This window comes from Eumetopias jubatus, unplaced genomic scaffold, assembly GCF_037043125.1.
Source record: "Eumetopias jubatus isolate StellerSeaLion01/CBP00866 unplaced genomic scaffold, mEumJub1_p1.0 scaffold_16, whole genome shotgun sequence".
In the NCBI taxonomy this organism is placed as follows: Eukaryota; Metazoa; Chordata; class Mammalia; order Carnivora; family Otariidae; genus Eumetopias; species Eumetopias jubatus.
The window spans coordinates 75,364,085-75,383,456 of NW_028274822.1; the positions used below are offsets into that span (position 1 = coordinate 75,364,085).

At 45.6% G+C, this 19,372-nt stretch overlaps 1 protein-coding gene across 3 annotated transcripts in view; it reads right to left on the reverse strand.

Annotated features, from left to right (window-relative positions):
• Positions 1 to 1,410: 1,410 nt before the first annotated feature.
• The window catches only part of ANKRD13A (ankyrin repeat domain 13A), a 30,399-nt gene continuing 12,437 nt past the window's right edge, over positions 1,411 to 19,372 (reverse strand). For 2 of the 3 annotated variants that reach the window (XM_028116474.2, XM_028116476.2), the window contains exons 4-15: positions 17,044 to 17,089; positions 15,710 to 15,853; positions 14,850 to 15,039; positions 10,997 to 11,063; positions 9,550 to 9,631; positions 8,612 to 8,673; positions 7,771 to 7,901; positions 7,101 to 7,258; positions 5,934 to 6,047; positions 4,103 to 4,263; positions 2,343 to 2,410; positions 1,411 to 1,717 (exon numbers count right to left, since the gene is read on the reverse strand). In XM_028116474.2, coding sequence (XP_027972275.1) covers positions 1,522 to 1,717; positions 2,343 to 2,410; positions 4,103 to 4,263; positions 5,934 to 6,047; positions 7,101 to 7,258; positions 7,771 to 7,901; positions 8,612 to 8,673; positions 9,550 to 9,631; positions 10,997 to 11,063; positions 14,850 to 15,039; positions 15,710 to 15,853; positions 17,044 to 17,089 — 1,419 coding nt within the window. In that variant the 3' untranslated portion in view covers positions 1,411 to 1,521. The remainder of the gene's footprint in view (positions 1,718 to 2,342; positions 2,411 to 4,102; positions 4,264 to 5,933; positions 6,048 to 7,100; positions 7,259 to 7,770; positions 7,902 to 8,611; positions 8,674 to 9,549; positions 9,632 to 10,996; positions 11,064 to 14,849; positions 15,040 to 15,709; positions 15,854 to 17,043; positions 17,090 to 19,372) is intronic. The other variant, XM_028116475.2, reaches the window with a different exon arrangement.

Consider the following 19,372-nt stretch of genomic DNA (forward strand, 5'->3'; position numbering starts at 1 on the left):
GGCCTTGTGTGCGCAACAGAAGGAATTCGGGTGGGACTGTGACAAAAACGGCAGGCGGTTGTGTGCAATCCAAAGCACGATTCTGTGACCGAGAGCATTTTGCTGGCAACGCTAACTGCAACGTAGTTTGTCTCTCTCCCTATCCTGAAAGCAGCGCAGCAGAGAGGAGACAGACGCAGAGCTGAGGAGGCCATTGTGACCAGGTTATGTCAGTGCAGCCTGTGGGGACGAAGAGACGGGCCAGAGTGAGGGCCCCCTCAGCTCTCCTCCCTGGGGTTCTTCTGCGTGGTGTGCGGTGGTGCTTTACAGAAGGGTCAGATAAACTGGTTAAACTACTAAGGTATCCAAAAAAGGCCTGAGAAGATCTGGTGAAAATGTATACCCTTGTATTGCTACCAATGGGGGTAGTTGTTTTTATATCTTTTAAAAATTAATAAAAAGATTCTGTTACAAAATATATTTATCCAGAAAGATGTTGAACTCTAAAAAGCAATGCGGAATCCTCATTTTCCCTTTTGAATACGGAGCTATTGAGTTCCGCTCGTAGCTCCACTCCGAACTGCAAGGCCACCCCTTCCTCTCTAGTGAGCCTAGGCCTGGAGCGGGGTCTCCCTTGGCCTCCCCATGGCGGTCTGTCCTAGGGAAGGCGCGGAACACACTTGGTTTGGTTCCATGATGTCCAATGATTTGGCCAGCCTGCCTCAGGCTCTTCTCCTTGCTCCTTTGGGGCCAGGATTAGCTGCCTTCAATTTAGCCTGGAGGATCCTGCTCTCAAAGGAGCTGCCTTTAGAAATTCAAATCAGACCCCTCAGTGTGGAGTGAGGTGGTTTGAAACTACTGGTAATTTTTAAGGCTAAGGCAACATCCGTGGTCATTTGTATATCCTGATGTGATGCTGCAAAGAGTTAAGCCTAATCTAAACCACAGCCTGTACATGTCTCCTCTTGAACTCTGGCTGGGGGTGGGAGGGAGCAATAACGTGGAGATGGAGGAGGAGCAGGGATAGTGTCCTAGAAACCCGGTATAAAGGTAAAAACAAAGGACTAGATCTGCACAGATGATCCGTTTCTTTGGTGAACTGTGAAGAAGTGTCTCATAAATTCTCATAAACCACGCTCTACAAAGGCTGCTGCTGTCATATATAAAAGCACCCTGACTCTGCAGTAACTTGTTTTGTTATCACTCCTTGATAAAAATTAATCTACAAACTTGCGGGGATTGGGGTTTTTGTCTAAAGCTGGTAGTAAAAACGTGACCTGCAAGCCAACACAGCCAATGGAAAGTGCCAATGCTATCCTCCCCTTAGCCTGGAGATGGGGCCTGAGGGTCCCCAGCCCCTCCCCGGGGGAGTGTCGGGGATGGGCCTGGGAGCCCCTGGTCTGGCACCTCTGTGGAAAGGAAGGGCAGCTGCTGTGGGCCGCATCCATGCGAGGTGCAGTCCCTCGGCCCCGGGGCACTGGCAATGCCGCACTTGCATGCAGCCCAGAACCTCTGCTTTGTGCAGCCCGTGAGCAGGAAGGTCTATTTCTCAGTGAGAGACAGCTGTAAGACTTGCTGGAGCTCCTCCTCCTCCTCCCGGAGCCGGAGCTCCCGCTCCTCCAGCTCTTTGGCAGACAGCTCCATGGCCAGCTGCAAGTCGCTATCAAAACGGCTCGTCTCACTTGAGGCCCCGGGGCCCAGGCCTTCTGAGCTGGTGAGGAGGCTCTCCTGGATGGCCCTGTGCGGGGAAAAGAGGTGGAAAAAAGAAACCGATGACCAGCATCATCAGGGCAGCGGCAGCATCTACATTTAACTGCCTCCGGAGAGCACAGCGTGCCGGGCACTTTATATATGCCCCACGGGCACGTTGCCATTTAATCCCCTATAACCCTGGAGACGCGGGTGCTGTGTACACGTGAGAAACCTGAGGCTCAGACAGGCGAACAAAGCTGCCCAGGATCACCCAGCTACTAGGTGATGGGGTCAGGAACTGAATTTGGATCTGTTTTAAAGCAAAACCTATGTTTTCCTTCAGTAGGGTTTCACAGATGCCTGAAGTACCTGAAAATACTCCATAAAACACATCTTTGCAGTCTTTATCCCCTCCTTTAAAAAGATAATCTACTCATCTCCAGATCTATTCCCCAAAGGCTCCTCATTCTTAAAATCGCATATACTTTTCCCACTGAGGACATCTAGACCCTGTGCGAGTATACATTCTTTGTAGAAGATCAGACCACTGAAAAAGCATTTACTGGGTGCCTGTCTGCCAATGGCACTGGCCTGTGAGCTAGTCAACAACCGTATCAACACTAGGTGCCTGTGTCGGCCTCAGTTTCATCCTTAAGAGTCACGCCAGTCACCTCTCATACTGGGCGTCATAGGCATGTGTCTGGCTGATCCCTCCATTCGAAGCTGGTCCTGAAAGTTCCTGCGAAGAACAAACATGATGGACGTGAAGCCCTCCTGGAAGGAATAGGCGTCATACCAATAAGGAGATGAAAGCAGCAAGAACAAAATTTTAAATGTTTCCATGTCCATGTCTGATAACACCGCGTGAAAAATGAATAGGGACTTGGGCGATCTCAAAACCGACACCTAAGTGTCAGGTAGAATGTGGTACACTACCCTGCTTAACGGCCACGGTCTCTCACACTTGACCCAGAATCTGTCCAGAACAGCCCCGGGCAAAGTTTAAAGGAACAAGGAGGTCATTCTTGTAAAGCAAGATGACAATACATAATGCAACATTTGTTGTCTTTGACTTTGGCCCTTCCCCTTTGCAAAATTTATGGTCAGCAAGGTTTATGCAGTTATCGGGGGGTGGGGGGAATAAGCTAACTTACAGAAGGGGCAGGAAGGCGCACTGGAGGGACAGTGAGGTCCGGGAGCTGGGCTTCTCCCAAAGGGAATATGCTGGCTCTGGGTGTGGCCCTTGGCCCAGCAGCTTCAGAAAACTGAATCGATCAAAGAATGGATCGATGAGGAATGGAGGAGGGGATGGGCGCACGTTGTCTAGCCTCAGTGTTTCAAGAACAAAACCAGAATGCCAAAAACCTGAGCTTGGACGCCGCAGTGTGGGTGCCACTGTCAAAGCTTAAAGGGCCTGTGAGTGCAGGGGCTGGGGCTGCTTCACCAAAGAACCCCCACTCTGCAAACATGTGCCGAGCGAGCGATGGAAGGAAACAAGAAACCAAGGAACAAACAGCAGAGCCCAGGACATTGAAAGGTGGGGGACACACAAAGAGCCCCCACCCCAGCAGAATCGGGAAGCCACAGGAGAGCAGGGATGGAAGGAGTTGACGTTGGGGGAGGAGGAGCTCAGGCTCTGCACGGTCCCAGGCAGGTGACACCGGAGGAAGAACCACCTGAGGAGACCAAGGGCAGCTGTTCCTACCCTGGTCTGCCCTACTCTTAGCTCTACCCTTAGCTCGAGACTCTTGACAGTTTGGGATTACATCCTTGCAACAGAATAAAACACAGGAGTAAAAAACAAACTTAACAGAGAACCAACCACCATTTTCATCCCACACTGAGCAACCACAACACAGTGACTGGTTTTCCTTTGGAAGGAAGCTGGGATTCAAATCCACATGCCTTCTTACAAGACGGCCGACACGTGGACAATATTCCAGAAAAAAACGGGATGGTGTACGCTAGCGTGGACCTACGCTTTCAGTACTGGCAAATCAGACAGCATGCTCCGAAAAATACGTGATTGTGGGCTGCGTGGGTGAACTAAGGAGAAGGAAAGTCTGTTGGGAGACATCCTGTGAATGATGCTGACTGGGGCTGTGCACATGGTGTCACATAAGAAGCTTCTGGGAAAGACCAGGTGCAGAAAATAGAATCTCTGTAAACACTGTGAATATGCCCAACTTGTGATGTACAGGGAGTCTCACATGGGTTAGCCTGGTGATGGGTATTAAAGAGGGCACATTCTGCGTGGAGCACTGGGTGTTATGCACAAACAATGAATCATGGAACACTACATCAAAAACTAATGATGTAATGTGTGGTGATTAACATAACAATAAAAAATTATAAAAAAAAAAAGGGAGTCTCACAAGTCAGCTACAACTTGAACCCTCCCATGCCCTGCCGTCTGTCCCGCCAAGTGCACCTGACTCCTGCTGGACTCCAGTAAACTCTGCTGGATGGCAAACTGCATTATCTCATAATCTTCGTCTTGTAAATGCACATTTCTGCCATCGTCTTGAACGTGGTAAGAGTCTGGAATTTCAAATACAGACTGATCCACCTCAAAGTTTGCAACCTGGGAAGCTGAGACACAAAGGGTAACAGTCCAGTGCCGGAATCAGCAAAACAAATTTCTACTTCAAACTTAGAATTTAAAATGTATAAAAATTTGATTAAAAAGCAAAAGGATTAAAATGATTAAAATCAAGGTTTGCTACTATGTGAGACAGATTTTGAGGAACAATAACCTTGACAGAGAAAGGTACCAAAATACTGCCTTTTTCTTTTGGTCTTGGGGTTTTTTTGTTTGTTTGTTTGTTTGTTTAGTAATAAAATTAACTCATGGTCATAAAAAAATAAAGATCTCTCTCCCTACACCCTTTCTCTTATCTCCAAAGTCCAGAGGTAACCAGTATTTCCTTGTATGTCTTTTGAGAAATGCGATGTATGTACACAGTCACACCAAGGTCTCTCTGTATTTTTCCCTTTTATTATGAAATGCAGTAAACACGTAAAAGAAAGTATGTAAGATGTCTGTAAATTAAATAAAATAAAAATGATAATAAAACAGGGCACCTGGGTGGCTCAGTCAGTTGGACATCCGACTCTTGGTTTCAGCTCAGGGTCATGATCTTGGGGTCATGGAATCAAGTTCCACATTGAGCCCCATGTCGGGCTCCATGCTCAGCATGGAGTCTACTTGAGATTCTCTCTCTCCCTCTATCCCTCCCTGCTACCGGCTCATACATGCTCTCCCTTCCCTCTCTTTCAAAAAATAGTGATAAAACACAGGGCACCTGGGTGGCTCAGTCATTGGGCGTCTGCCTTCAGCTCAGGTCATGATCCCAGGGTCCTGGGACCGAGCCCCGCATCGGGCTCCCTGCTCAGTGGGAAGCCTGCTTCTCCCTCTCCCACTCCCCCTGCTTGTGTTCCCTCTCTCGCTATATCTGTCAAATAAATAAAATCTTTAAAAAATAATAATAAAACAAATAAATGCCTGTGTATCCTTCAACTAGTCCAAGATACAGAACAGCATTTTACCACAGTAAAACAAATAGCTAAAAAAAATTCAGTTGTTTCTATATATTACCAAAGAGTAACGGGAAAACAAGTAAATAATCCACTTAGAGTAGCATCCAAAAGATAATTTGGATGGATGGCAAGGGAGCCTGAGGAAATTTTGTGGGATGACAGAAATGCTCTACATCTCGATTGTGGTGGTGGTTACGTGGGCACACACATTTGTCGAAATGCACTGAACTATCGCACTGAAAGCAAGAGCATTTTCTTATACATTCAGTACACCTCAATAAAGTTGGTTTTTAAAGCTATGCCATTTTTTTTCAATACAAGTGGGGTCATACTCTTTTTTTTTTAATATTTTATTTATTTATTTATTTGAGAAAGATAATGAGAGAGAAAGAGCATGAGAGGGGGGACGGTCAGAGGGAGAAGCAGGCTCCCCACTGAGCAGGGAGCCCGACGTGGGACTTGATCCCGGGACTCCAGGATCATGACCTGAGCCTAAGGCAGTCGCTTAACCAACTGAGCCACCCAGGTGCCCCAAGTGGGGTCATATTCTTCAAGTTGTTTTTACACTGATGCTAAACAAAATCTAAAATTTTTTCATTCAGTGCAGAAATCTACTTCATAAGATACTCCAATGTCAAACTGAATAATTAGTACATTAACTGGATGTGTGTGTGTGTGTTTAAACCACAAAGCCCAACTTTTTTTTTTTTTTTTTTCTTTACCTGAATCGGCCTGGGTCCCTTCCACGTTTTGAGATCCAGTTTCTTCAGCAGTGCTACAGCCGTTAACATTTCCAAATGTAATCCGTGCATTTAAGACATGAAACAAGGGAATTTCTAACAAAATAAAAGCTTTCATAAATAAACTTTACAAGAATAGCCACTGTTTACTGAGTGCCTACTGTGCTAGTACCATGTCAAAAACATTAACATAACTATCCTTCCCAATATACAGATGGGAAAACTGAGATTCAGAGAGGTTAAGCAGCTTTTCCAAGATCCCAGTGAATAAGTGATCAAGTCCACACTGAAAAATGTGTTGCAAATATGCAACTATACAAATTCTAAATTCCTCACAAGTTCTATGTATTGTGTATGGGATTATTCATTCCCTAAAACATGCAGGCCCTAAAACATACTTACATATCAAAGAATCTTGGTGTCAGTGGTCTTCCTCAAAAACAATCTAATTTGTTGCTTTAGTTTGACATGAAAACAATGAATGTGTCGCATTTTTATGCCTTTTTACATCTGTTAGCACCATTTGTAAATAGAACTGATGATTGGGGGATCTCTTAATTTTGATATGGAAAGTGAACTAAAAACCACAACACTTTTTTCTTTTATAGATTTGTTTATTTGAGAGAGTAAGAGCTAGAGAAAGAAAGCACAAGCAGGGAGGAGAGGGAGAAGCAGGCTCCCCTCTAAGCAGAGAGCCCGATGTGGGGCTTGATCCCAGGACCCTGGGATCATGATCTGAGCCGAAGGCAGACGCTCAACCGACTGAGCCACCCAGGCGCCCCAACAACACTTCTTTAAACCATATTAAGCTAAAGGATCATTGTGACCTCCTCCATTATATCTACTATCTTCTGCTTTTGCCTAAAATATTCCAGTGCCAGGGCACCTGGGTGGCTCAGTAGGTTAAGCGTCTGCCTTTGGCTCAGGTCATGATCCCAGGGGCCTGGGATAGAGTCCCACATCGGGCTCCTTGCTCAGCGGGAAGCCTGCTTCTCCCTCTCCCTGCCCCCCACTTGTGCTCTCTCTTGCTCTCTCTCAAATAAATAAAATCTTAAAAAAAAAAAAATGTTTCAGTGCCCTGAAGCACATTCTGTCACCCACAGAAACGGGCAGAACCTGCAGGTGCTCCTGTGGTTTAGTGGGCAGTACCTATTTTGACAGGAAATCCGGGTGGGAATTCCAATTTGATGAAATCTCTCAGCCGTGCAAAATGAGCGCTGGTTCGGGCCATGAGGTCAACGATGGGAATGACCTGCTCCACAAGAGAGAGTGGGAAGTCCTCACACATCCACAGCATCGCTTTAAACCTGCAAGATGGACCAAGACAAGAGTGAGGCCGTTGCCCCCAGACAGGAAAACTGAATGACCCCTATGCAGCTGGTAGACAGCACCAGCCTCCTCCTTACTGCAGCCTTCCCAGCCACCGTACTTCTCTTAATGTGGAGCGGGGAAGGGACTAGACCCGTGAATTCAGATGACCATGCGATCTGGCCATCAGGAGAAATGCCCTGCACGCTGACCTCACCCTGCAGCAGCCAGAATTGACAGCAAGCATGAAAGAATTGATAGCTGGTAGATCATGCCTTTGGATCAGCTGAAGCTTGCTGGCAGTAAAAAATGCAAGGAATTCTTATATCCCATCTCAACTCCATTTGGAGAAGGGCTAAGAAGAAAGTGGGCAACCTGCTATTTGCTTTTCTCAGATAAAGTAACTTCCAAATTATGTTTAATGGAAAGGGACAGAAAAATGACAACACGACCCCAAGAAACAGCACAACTTCTGAAACAAGAACCTGTGTGGCCACTGAGTCTCTCTTACTTTTGTGTTCTAATCGTCAGCTCTTTCGGCCTTCCAATGTCCCGGTCCTTCAAATCAAACTCTTCATTAAAGTACTCCTCAGGCGTGATGGCCGTGGGGTTGTTGGCGGTGGCACATTCCGTAGTGAGGTCCTGCCGAGCCAGAACTCAGGGGAATCAGAAATGCCAAGTGGTGCTCACAAGTGGAGGCCTACGCACTCAGCCTCTGAGATGGATGCATTAACCAGCTACAGATCAGGAAGTTCTAGTCACCCCCCACCTTTTTTTTTAACCAAGTTACTGCACAGAACAAGAAAATCTACAAAGGTGTGAGTGAGGAAAGGACACAGGAAACCTAACGCGTCTCTCCATGTCAAACGTGTCCCCACTCTCTTTAGCATGTATATCTCCTGACTGTAAAAAAGAAAAAAAGAGAAATAGCTGAAAGCACGTAAGATCTGGGAGACCTGGAGTTTATGTTCCAGCTCTGTCAGGCTCTCGCTCGGGACACCGGAAAGGGAATCTTACTTTTCTGACCCTCTGACAGCCATTATATTAACTCCACATAGTTCTCGTAAGGATCAAGTAAGAAAATGTTAAGGTGCTCGGTTAAAGTACAAAGTCCTGAATCCTTTTTAAGTTTACAGATGAGAAAGCACCTAATTTGCATAGTTACGCTCCTCCTCTAAAATCTTTATTTGTGAGACTCTCTATTTCTCTTCCAAAAGAGTATCTCAGATTTCAGCTTGGAAGTGCTCTTCAGCCTTGCAGACAAAGAGGCCTGGTCAGATTCAGTAAATGCCATCACAGCACAGAAAAGTCATGTCCTTTTGTGAACGTGAGAGCTCGCTGCTTCCACTTACCCCTTGAGCACCAAACTGGTGTTCCACAGTTCCCAGCAAAGATTCCAGTGGGTTCCTGTCTGCTACAGAGGGGGGGGTGGAAAGTTTAATGTCTAACATTATACCTTACTTGTGACTGCAGAAAGAGATTCTCAACCTATTTTAAAGTTCTGGATCCCAGCTACCTACATTAGGAAGTCCATTTATGGGCAGACTGGTAAAATCATCTACAATAACCATCAGCTAATTTACCCTTACAGAATATTTATTAGGGTCTCTAACCTAGATTAGCAACAGTTACAAGAACTAAAGCAGAAGGAGTTTGGGTTTGGGAATGAGCCTGGTGGGGGAGGGGCACAGAGTCCTCATCTGCCAAAACAGAGTCCTAGTAACAGCGCTGGTGGTGGTGGAGGTGGCCAGCAATGACCACATGCTTGCCGCACTCTGCCGGAAGCTACCAAAGGTTAGTTAGCGCGAGGCAACTCATCCCATCCTCCCAAGCACTGCCATCTCACTGCTGATGAACCTGAGCCACAGGCCACTGGTGGGGCTGAGATATAAACACCACGTATTGGCAGTGTTTGGGCTCAGAGCCCGGGTTCTGTCCAGATCTTTCATGGTGCGAGTTTGGACAGAATCGCTCATTCCAGCGAGAACTAGTCTCCAATACCCTTATCTACCTTTTTGGTCAGATCCAGCAATTGTTCTTCAGAAGACAAAAACAAACCCTCCTGTGTGGCTTTAATTCCACTTGAAGCCAACTATGGGTAACACCTTCAAGAATGGGCCAGAATAAGGACATTTTTGTAAAAAGGAAGTTAGGGTTAGGATGAGCCTGACCTGACCACATTCACCCCAAAACTTAACGAAGCCAACAAAGGGTCTCTCTCTCTCTCTCTCTCTCTCTCTCTCTCTCTCTCTCTCTCTCTCTCTCGGCTAAACAAAAGAGGGAGGATTACCTTTATATCTCTTTTTTTCTTCCTCGGTCAGATGTTCTGTCCGGATTTTGGTTATCACACTCACATTGTTTACTGTGTAAACCTTGAGAGATGTGTGCAAAAGAAAACAGTGACATAGGGAATCAAAACTCAAAAAATAAGCATAGCAAGAGCAAGAATGCTGAAGCCAAAAAATAAAAAGAAAGAAAAAAAAGAAAATTCAGCAAAATAAAAATGAGAAATGGTTGACAATCATTAGGATCCTTCAGAGAAAATATACAAGCTATCAACTTAGAAATGCATCAGCAGTTAATTTGCATCTCTGACAGTTTTAAATACCGAGGAGTGAAAAGGGATGGCTGCATCTTCCCGCCTGCCCTTTGTGTTGCTAAATACCCTCAAACAAAGGTCCTGATATTTAGGTCTCCCAGCTGGATTCCTATCATGCTATCCTATCGTGCTATTCCTACCCCAAAGCTGCGTCATGGGCTTCTGTACTTATCTGTGGTGATCTTATAACAGGACTGACTTAAGACAGCCATCTGCTGGGCAGAAGGAAAACAGAACGAACACAAGGTTCTCTATACCCATAAAAGACTTACGAGGAAACCAGCAAGTCACTATTTAAAAAGCTATGCCATCTACGGACAAAAATTATTCTCACCACCAGAGTCAGGGCTCTGTTCTCAAGACCGCCTGAGGAATGTGGGGGTCTGGAAGATTGAATCTCACGGTAAGCAGAATTAACTGTGCCATACGTGGATTCCCCACGATCAGAGACTCGAGGAAGCCCACACAGCACTGGAGCGACTGTGTCTAAATGCGTCCCGTGGAGCATGATGTAAGTGTCTTTGCCCACTCAGAGGTCACCAGAGGATCCTGCGGTGCCTGGCTCCGGCATCAGGAGCCAGCAATCCCTGCTGGACTGCAGGGCTATGGAAAAGCCAGCAAGCAGAGTGCTCCAGCTGACAAGACGCCGGAGGACCCGACTGACAGCTGTCTCCACTCTTGACAACTGTATTCTTAATGCACTGATGTCATGCGAGTGGGCTGTCAAGCCGCTGGTTACAATTAGACTGACTATGAAAATGGAGGCTCATTAAAGCTACTTTTTTTCTTTAAACCCACTCAGGTTATAAAAAAGATCAACATGCAGGTTTGAGTCTAATCCTTTCTTTTCCTCCTTAAAGAATTAAAGGAACAGTCACTGCTATGGGGACGAGACTGGCACCCGGACTCACTTCTCTACACCACTGTTTCTCTTTGGCATACTAGGGGCCTCCTCGGGATGTGCTATTCTATTTTCTGAAAGTCAGATAAGATACAAATCCAAGTGAGAGATGCTAAGCAGTACTTTATTCCCCAGAGCATCTCCATGGCACAGAGGCATGAAAAAATCTGAACAGACTCCTCATTTGCATAGAAGCTAAATAGCTATATTAAATCTTATTTAAGAGTTTCCTTTTACCTTTGCTTCGTAACCATTAACAACTTCTGCTTTATCTGTCCTCCAGCCCCAGAATCCGGATTTAGTTCTGATAAAAAGTGAACACCACAAATTTCTACATGTACAATATGCCATTCAGATTTATCCCTGCAGCCTTTATAGTTTATTTCCCCCAGCTTAAAGTGGTGAAGGACACTTGATGATTATGGTCCTATTGTCCATAAAACGATGCTCTTGGTGACAGATGGCTTAAGGATCCCCACCCCCTCCCACGGTTATTAATCAACTAGCCTCACCCCTGGCACAGAAAGCCTCCGTTCTTGGCTTCTTTACAAAAACTGCCAGCATAGGCAACAAAGGTGGTGACATTCACTGGACAGCTGTCCTAAACACATGAATGAAGAGAACCAGCGTCCAAGGGCTCGCTACGAGGTGGTATCTGGGTCAGAGCATTTATCTGGATCATTGTAACTGTGGGCATGGACGTCAGCGGCTCTGTCCCCATGAGCGGCCGCATCTCAATCGAGGAATTCTTAGAACAACGGGGCAGACCGTCCTGCTCCTCAGGAGAGAGCGGGTGGGGCAGGAACTCATCACTGTGGCAAGCCACTTGGAGAAGCCATTAATGCCTGCAAAACGGCTTGGGAGTCACATGTTTTATCAGGTCTGGTGCAGCAGAGGAAAGTATGTTCTGCTAAAAGCAGTTTTTCAGCCCAGGCATTCATTCCAGGTCTGTGGAACTGCTTTTAAAGTAGCCCAGCATTGCAGTGGCAGCTACGGCGGTGGTAAAGTGCCGAAAACCCAGTTATTCCACTCAACATACTTCTGGGAAGAAATGCATTTAGAGCCCAGAGCGGCCAAGAGGCTCTGGTTCATTTTCAAAGCAGCTCACCCTGGGAAATACCACCACTCACAGGGGAGCCCTGACCAGCCTGGTCTGCCCTTTTGTCTAGGACATCACATCCTAGCTCCGCTGTGACTGCTGCACTTGGCCCCACAGAGAACAACAGCTTGCCCTCTGCCCTGACCCCAGAGGGAAGTGGGGCATCACGCAGAAAGCTCCAGGAACTGGAAGGTTAGCCAACCCACAAAGAAGATACAGGTCATTTGCATCTCATGTTTCCAGACAGCTTCATTAGTCCAGATGGGATATGCAGGGTTTTATGTGTATGTTATAGCCCATTAGAGAAAGGAGGGACCAGAACTTTACCTTTCTGATTAGTCGTCCACAATTAGGCAGCATGACCCATGGAGGGAGAGAGAGAGAAACCCTAAAGGAATTACACCAGATGCTAGCTATCTCCACTTCACATTTCAGAAACAAACCCAAAATCCGGGGGGGCAAGGGGTTAGGGTCCCCACTGATTCATAAACCAGAGTCCCCTTTGAGTCATCAATAAGTGAAAATCGAGAGAGTCCTTTTAGTTAACAGATTCAGTCCTCAGTTCCTTGTCTTTCACCAAGTCACTTGATATTTTGGCCTGGGAGGGAACTGTTTTCTGGCACACAGTCTTCCGAGGTACCAAAGGATGACTCCGTCTGCTCTCCTTCATCCTGCGGGCCTGCTGGGGAGACGGAGCTGCGTGGCTCTCCCTGGGGACCGCTGTGCAGCCCACTGCTCTGCATCTGCTCAGCTGGCAACCCTAGCTGCTGCACCCCCCTTTCCAGCCCCGCTCTGACAGCTTGATGATTAAATTCAGCGACCTAATTTAAAACCAAAATTCTAATAACTCCTTGGCCCTTGATCAACATGACACGCAGAGGCATCTGAAAATGACAGGAGGACACCCAGCTCCCCCTCTTGCCATTTTCACCTCTGCCCGTGTCCGCCGAGACTGCCACACCAGGAGCCACTGGGCCAGCGCTGTGGCCTGGATGCTGCTGAGCCATTCAGAGGAAGGCTCTGAGAGTGGCAGGGAACGTTCTGTTTCAGGCTAGCAGAGCCTAATCTTTCAGAGAAGAGACAAACCCAGACTGCGGCCAGAGGGTACGCACTGGCAGGCCGAAAACTCACGCAGGAAGCAAGCCTCAGGCTCTCCGTAACAGATCAGAGGAAAGAGATGGGCGAGAATGACTATCACAAGAGAGCACACCTTCCCGATTCAATCAAACACACACTCCCACCTCCAGTAGGAAGGACGTGTGCACACCTTTTCTACCACTCAAGTGGCTCAATCCTTGCTTGATGCACAAGAAACTCACTGACTGCATATCTAATTCCGAGCACCACCATAAAAAGCAGCCGTCTACCAGAAACCCTGTCTCTGAGACCCACTGTCAGTTGCAAAAGGAGGCTAGCTTGAACCTTCTTAAGACCTCGTGGCCATACGAATACCAGATACACCTTAGTCCTCCATACAAATGGAACGTGCCATCACATACCATCTACCCTCCGCAGGGCAGCCGCCAGTAATTGGCGTGCCCTTTGTAAGTTACACTTAAGAACACTGACTAGAGTAACTGCCAATGAATCAGGGAATAGCAGCTCTTCTCATGACATCTTAGGGTCGTGGGGACTTTAGCAACGTCATCTCGAGATTCATTCCTTTGTTTCTTTCAGGGACACGGGAACCCGGAGAGACCGAGCCACCTCCCCAAAGCCACACAGTCATTCAGCGGCCCTGCCAGTGGCACTCAGTTCGTCCCACCCCCGTCTCCACAGCTGGGCCGCAGCGGTGACAGCAGGCTCCTCTATTCCCAGCTTTAGCAACAGAGCCCTAGCCGAAGGTGCTCTCCCTGTCTGCAGAGGTGTGTGCCAAGCTTCAGGGGCCTTCCCAGGACCCTCTCAGGTAAAGCCACAGAGAGTCCCTGGTAGACAGTCATCACCTGGCAAGGCTGGCGACGGGGGACTGACCCTGCCTCACAGGGGTACCACTACCCAAGCAGCAGCAGTATCAGGACACCACACTGACTGGTATTTGGGTTTTCTCTTCTGCTACTAACAGATGTCCTAATTCCACTGCTCTATCTAAATTAGAAGAAAAGGGCACTTCAGTCTTACATTTGACTCAACAGAAAATTCTCAGTCTTAAGAACTAATTTTATGGAAACACAGAAAAGAAAAAGAGAGGAAAGTTAGTATATTCATTAAGAGTAAAGAAAGCCTAAATCCAGGATAATATGTATCCACATTAGCTCAGGCTATGCTGCTTTGGTTTACAGAGAGTTGGATGTGACATCCTAGGCAAACACTCAAGGGCTCTTGCAGACTCCCTCAGCTCAGTGTGTTCTGAGGTAAAAACACTCAGGCCAATAGCTCTGACAGCCTCTACTTCCCCTACACTCAAAAGCTCTCCATGCCTCTGCAAGGCCCAGAGGCAGATGACCAGAGACACTGTTCTCCTCCTGGTTAACCAAGGCACAAACCTCTCCAGAAGTTTCTTCTTGTAGAATCTAGAATAGAACTGAAAACTCCTCCAAACTCTTGCTCGAAACTATTAGGCCTCACAGGGGGAAAGGACCACATTAAAACTATATGGTAAGTGTGAATTTGACTAATATTAGTACAACCACAATCAATACTGGGTCAATTCTAGCTTCCAGAAATTCAAAGCTCCATGGTTTGGGACTAGGGAATCTTCTGGATCCCCAAACACCAAAACAAAAAATTCAAATAAAATCCGATCGAAAGGAAAAGAATATGAAGACATTTCTCCAAGACATAACCAACGTGCTATAAAAATGATCTATGAAAGAAGATGTCAGCTATGGTTTCTACTTGGTTAGAACAGAAAGCAACATTAAAACCCACTACTGTTTATTATGCCATATTAGAAAAATCCCAATCCACCCGTAATTTCCGATTCATATCTACATGCCACTAAGGACGGCAGTAAAGGGATTAGACGTTAAAATACAGAACCTAAATGCGTACCTTTCAAAAGCAATATTTTTAGTATCGAGGCTGGTGTTAATGACTGGGCTTGTGAGCCGCCTCTCAACTTCCCTGCCTTTTGGCTTCATCAAGTCCAGAGTGAGGCGCTCCATTTCCTGGGAAAGGTCAAAGTGCTCAGTGGTGACCACTCTGTCATCGTGGTTGACTTCCATCAGCTCCGCCCGGTTGTCTGTTAATGCGAACAAGAACATAACTAAGCGCCACGCAAGGAAGACACAAAAACAAGGAAGCCTCAAAAGTTAAAATGCATCATCTTTCACATTTTCTTCCCCAAGTGCTATCAGATAAAACCCAAAGACTATTGATTATTGACTACCTACTTACACGGGGATTATCTGGCCAGTTTCCACAGCCCAAAGGCCATCTTCCCCAGAGTTGCACGCATTTAAAACAATTTGCTTTCTTCATTGGCAATACATCTGTGTACTTTTTAAAATATATGGTTTATATAATTACTGTAAATTGTTTACACACAACGCTGGGCTGGCAATACCATTTTTCTCACCCTCCATTTGGAGGATCACGCCTGCTTATGGAAGGAATGTAAGGAGATACAAGACAGAGTCTCAACCTCAAACGCTCAGGAATGTGGGACAGACACATGTCAAAAGGGTAACAGTGTTGGGTGGTAGGTAAATGAGACGGGCAAGAGAATTAAGAGAACTATCCAAAAAAGAAATGAAATTGAGGAATTGGGAGCTGAAAAGTTAACAAGAATAACCAAAAAAGGAAAAGAAAAAAAAAAAAGCCCCAGAGAGGGTCAGACAAAGCATAAGAATGCGAGCACATTTTGATGGTTAAAAATCACTCTAACTTGAAAACAGAATAGAATCACTCACCTTCTCCCTTAAATATAAAACTACGCCTCCCTCTTATCCAGCTCATGTTCTCAAATCCCAGCAATGTGATATCCACACGTAGTTTGGCACCACTTTTCCAAATGCGACAGACGTCATTCGGGCATATTCTAGAAACCAAGGGCACTAGAGAAGAGAAACGTACTACTGAAAAAAAACCTGAGGGCCAAGCAGAACACACAGGCCCAGGAAATCAGGAGTGGGACTTCAATAAAAGAAGAGCAGTGGCATGACGGTGACCATCAGACAGAACTGGGCTTGGCTCCCACACTGAGGATGCAGGAAGTCACTTCTAAAAAATAAAAGCGGACCTTCTGTTCTATAGCTCTTTATAAAAGGGCAGGTGTATGTCTCGTCCAGAGAAAACTCCAAATGACTCCCCCAAGGGTAGTCTCAATCCCAAAACTGAACCTCTCTCTGTGACCGTTGACCCCCATCAGGGTTATGGAGCGTGTCCGTCTGGACTTGTCGCTCACATCTGCTGCTCTGGCCGCGTGGTCATGGTCTGCCTGCCACATTGCCACATCCACCCTTCAAAATATGAAACCTAAAACAGCTAAGATCTGTGGCTGCGTCACCTGCATGTATTGGCGTTGGAAAAGAACTCATAAGGTTTCCAGAAGAACCTGAAGTTCTCTTCTGTTACATACTTTTTACTTCATTTAAATGTTTCATTACAAATATGACTTCTTGCCTGATAGAGAAGTCAGAGTGAAATGGCTGGGAACCTGGGAATTAAGAGCTGTCATTAACTGATCTACAAGAAATAAAATTGGAACATCTATGAAAATTACTGTCAGTCAATTTGTCTTACAGAAGATTTTAGAGAAATACATCCATTTTGTAAAACACCAACCTATCCCGACATTTGTCTCATCTTCTTCCTTAAAATAACAAGTTTAAACAAAGCAAGTTGAACCACATAAGGAAATGAGGAATAAATTATGATAAATCTACTTACTAAAATTTTAGCTCTTTAAAGTGATGTTTAAAAAAAAACTAATAATATAGACAGGTATCAGCTCTAAGTGACAAAAGGAAGAGACAAAATTGTCTATATATTATATTTACAGATGCTCGGGAGAAAAATCCCTATACATGGAGGAAAAAACTAGAAGGAAAATATCCAAAGCATTAACAGTAGTTGCGCTTACGTGGGATTATAGGTGACTGTTTTTCCTTATTCTTTTCTATGCAATTTAGATTAAATATATATATATATATATATATATTCAGTTTTTATAAAGGAAAAATAAACTTATATTCAGGCTCGGTAAATGTGGAAACAAATAAATTACAAGCCCAGAGCCACTCACCCCAGCTGGTGAATTCCCATTTCATCTGCACATAGAAATCCGGAGCCTGAGGGACAAAGATTTATAGTAAATGACCCTTAGCACTATTAACTGAACACAAACATGGTAAGGGTTAATGAGGTTTTAAAGGGGGAGAAGGAGGAAAGAACACAGAAAATAAGAAACATAAAATGCAAACCCATCAAAGTAAATGTTTATTTTATATGCAGGCTGTTATTTTATCTCGATATAAAATATGTCTAGACGGTTAATAAAGTTAACTGAGAGCAACAAGGTTAGACAGGGATAAAATCAAATCTGATTTAGGACTCAGTCTGGTTCCTAACAGTCGCAGAAAGATTAGCCTGGAAGGTGGGCCTAAGCACCGCCATGCAATGTGGGTAACAGGCCATTCTGAACAAAAAGAAAGAAACATCAATTCCATCTATTCTATGGGGGAGCTCGACTGTAACAGGTTTTGTGTGCTGGAAGTGCTTCATATTTACTGGATCTCGGAACCAGAAGAGGCTGCCAGACATCACCTCCCCAGGAAGCTGATGTTCCCTCCAGTTAACAGACTTTTGCCCTTATTTTCCTCTTCAATTTTTAGAATTTGACTTTATAAAAGTTTACACCACCAGAGCAGCCCTGTTTAGGACGACTTTCTGACCTGCCCCAAATTCTTACAGCAGGTTCTTGGAGAGCTACTTAAGAAATCCAACAGTTACCATCCAGTAAGAGAAATACTAGAAATTCCAGGTGTTGTTCTGTTCCCTGCCTCCCCCCAGCCCCCGCCATGGCTTTCTCGTGGTTTTTACAGAAGCACAGGAAAGGAAGACCAAGAATCTACCCTAGAATGAAACCAGGATTCCAGTGATGGACAAAAGGCTCTCCAAGGGGCAACAGATAAGAAAGGGGGGCTTGTTTTAAGGAGAAAATGTTGAAAGACAAAACGTGAGCGTCAAAAAAATATATTTTTTAAAGAGTGCTCAGATAATGAGCAGTGATTGTCTTACAGCAAAGTTGTTCCTTTTCTCAATAGAGCCGTTAATTTTTCTCAAGAAACATGTTGACTAAAGTGTAAAGCGGATTTATCTAGCAAATATCTTTGGAGATATTTTGGGAAGCTCACTTATGTGCTTAAGAATAAATGACACAAAAATTGAAGCATGGTACTTTCTTGTCTCCCGTGGCCCTGAGAACATTGCACGATTGGCTCATAAGATGGTTCTAGCAGGTAACAGAGACTTTCTGGAGAATGGCAACCATCATGCAAAATAGTCCATGAGCCTACAAGTAAATTTTCAAAAAAATGACTCCAAGTGTCAAGAGTCCATACACTTTAATTCACAGATAGATAACTGTCTTCACTGGCCCAAAGCCAATGGCTGTAAATAAACTAAGCCAATAGATTAGAAGTCACGAAAGGCTAATGGCTAGAGTCAACACAAGTGGCAAGGAGAAGGTGCATACACACTTCAGAGCCTCAGCAGGCCCTGGAAATCTCTGTACAGTAACCAATGCTCATCACAGTTTCCTCAAGATGACCTATGCTCAGGGGTGCCTGGGTGGCTCAGTCGGGTAAGTGTCCGACTCTTGATTTCAGCTCAGGTCATGATCTCTGGGTTGTGAGATTGAGCCCTGTCTCAGGCTTCACACTGGGTGTGGAGCCTGCTGAAGATTCTCTCCCCCTCTGCCCCTCCCCCACCCCCCTGCCCTCACTCGCATGTGTGTACTCTCTCTCTCAAAAAAAAGATGACCTACGGGGGCGCCTGAATGGCTCAGTTGGTTAAGTGACTGCCTTCAGCTCGGGTCATGATCCTAGAGTCCCGGGATCAAGTCCCACATCGGGGGGGGGGGGGGTCCCTGCTCAGCGGGGAGTCTGCTTCTCCCTCTGACCCTCCCCCTTCTCATGCTCTCTCTAATAAATAAAAATCTTTAACAACAAAAAGACCTATGTTCAGAAGGCCACTGTTAAGAAAACAGGCACCTAGACAAACTGTTTGATGTCCATTTGTCTTAAGTTATAATTTTTAAGCAGCACTTGAAAGGATAGGTCTAGGGGCGCCTGGGTGGCTCCGTTGGTTAAGCGACTGCCTTCGGCTCAGGTCATGATCCCGGGGTCCTGGGATCGAACCCCGCATCAGACTCCCTGCTTGGCTGGAAGCCTGCTTCTCCCTCTCCCACTTCCCCTGCTTGTGTTCCCTCTCACGCTGTCTCTCTCTCTCTCTCTCTCTCTCTGTCAATTAAATAAATAAATAAAATCTTAAAAAAAAAAAAAGAAAGGATAGGTCTAGTGACATAGAAACATAATCGGTGAAAGACCTCATACGTCTAATAGATAAGGAAT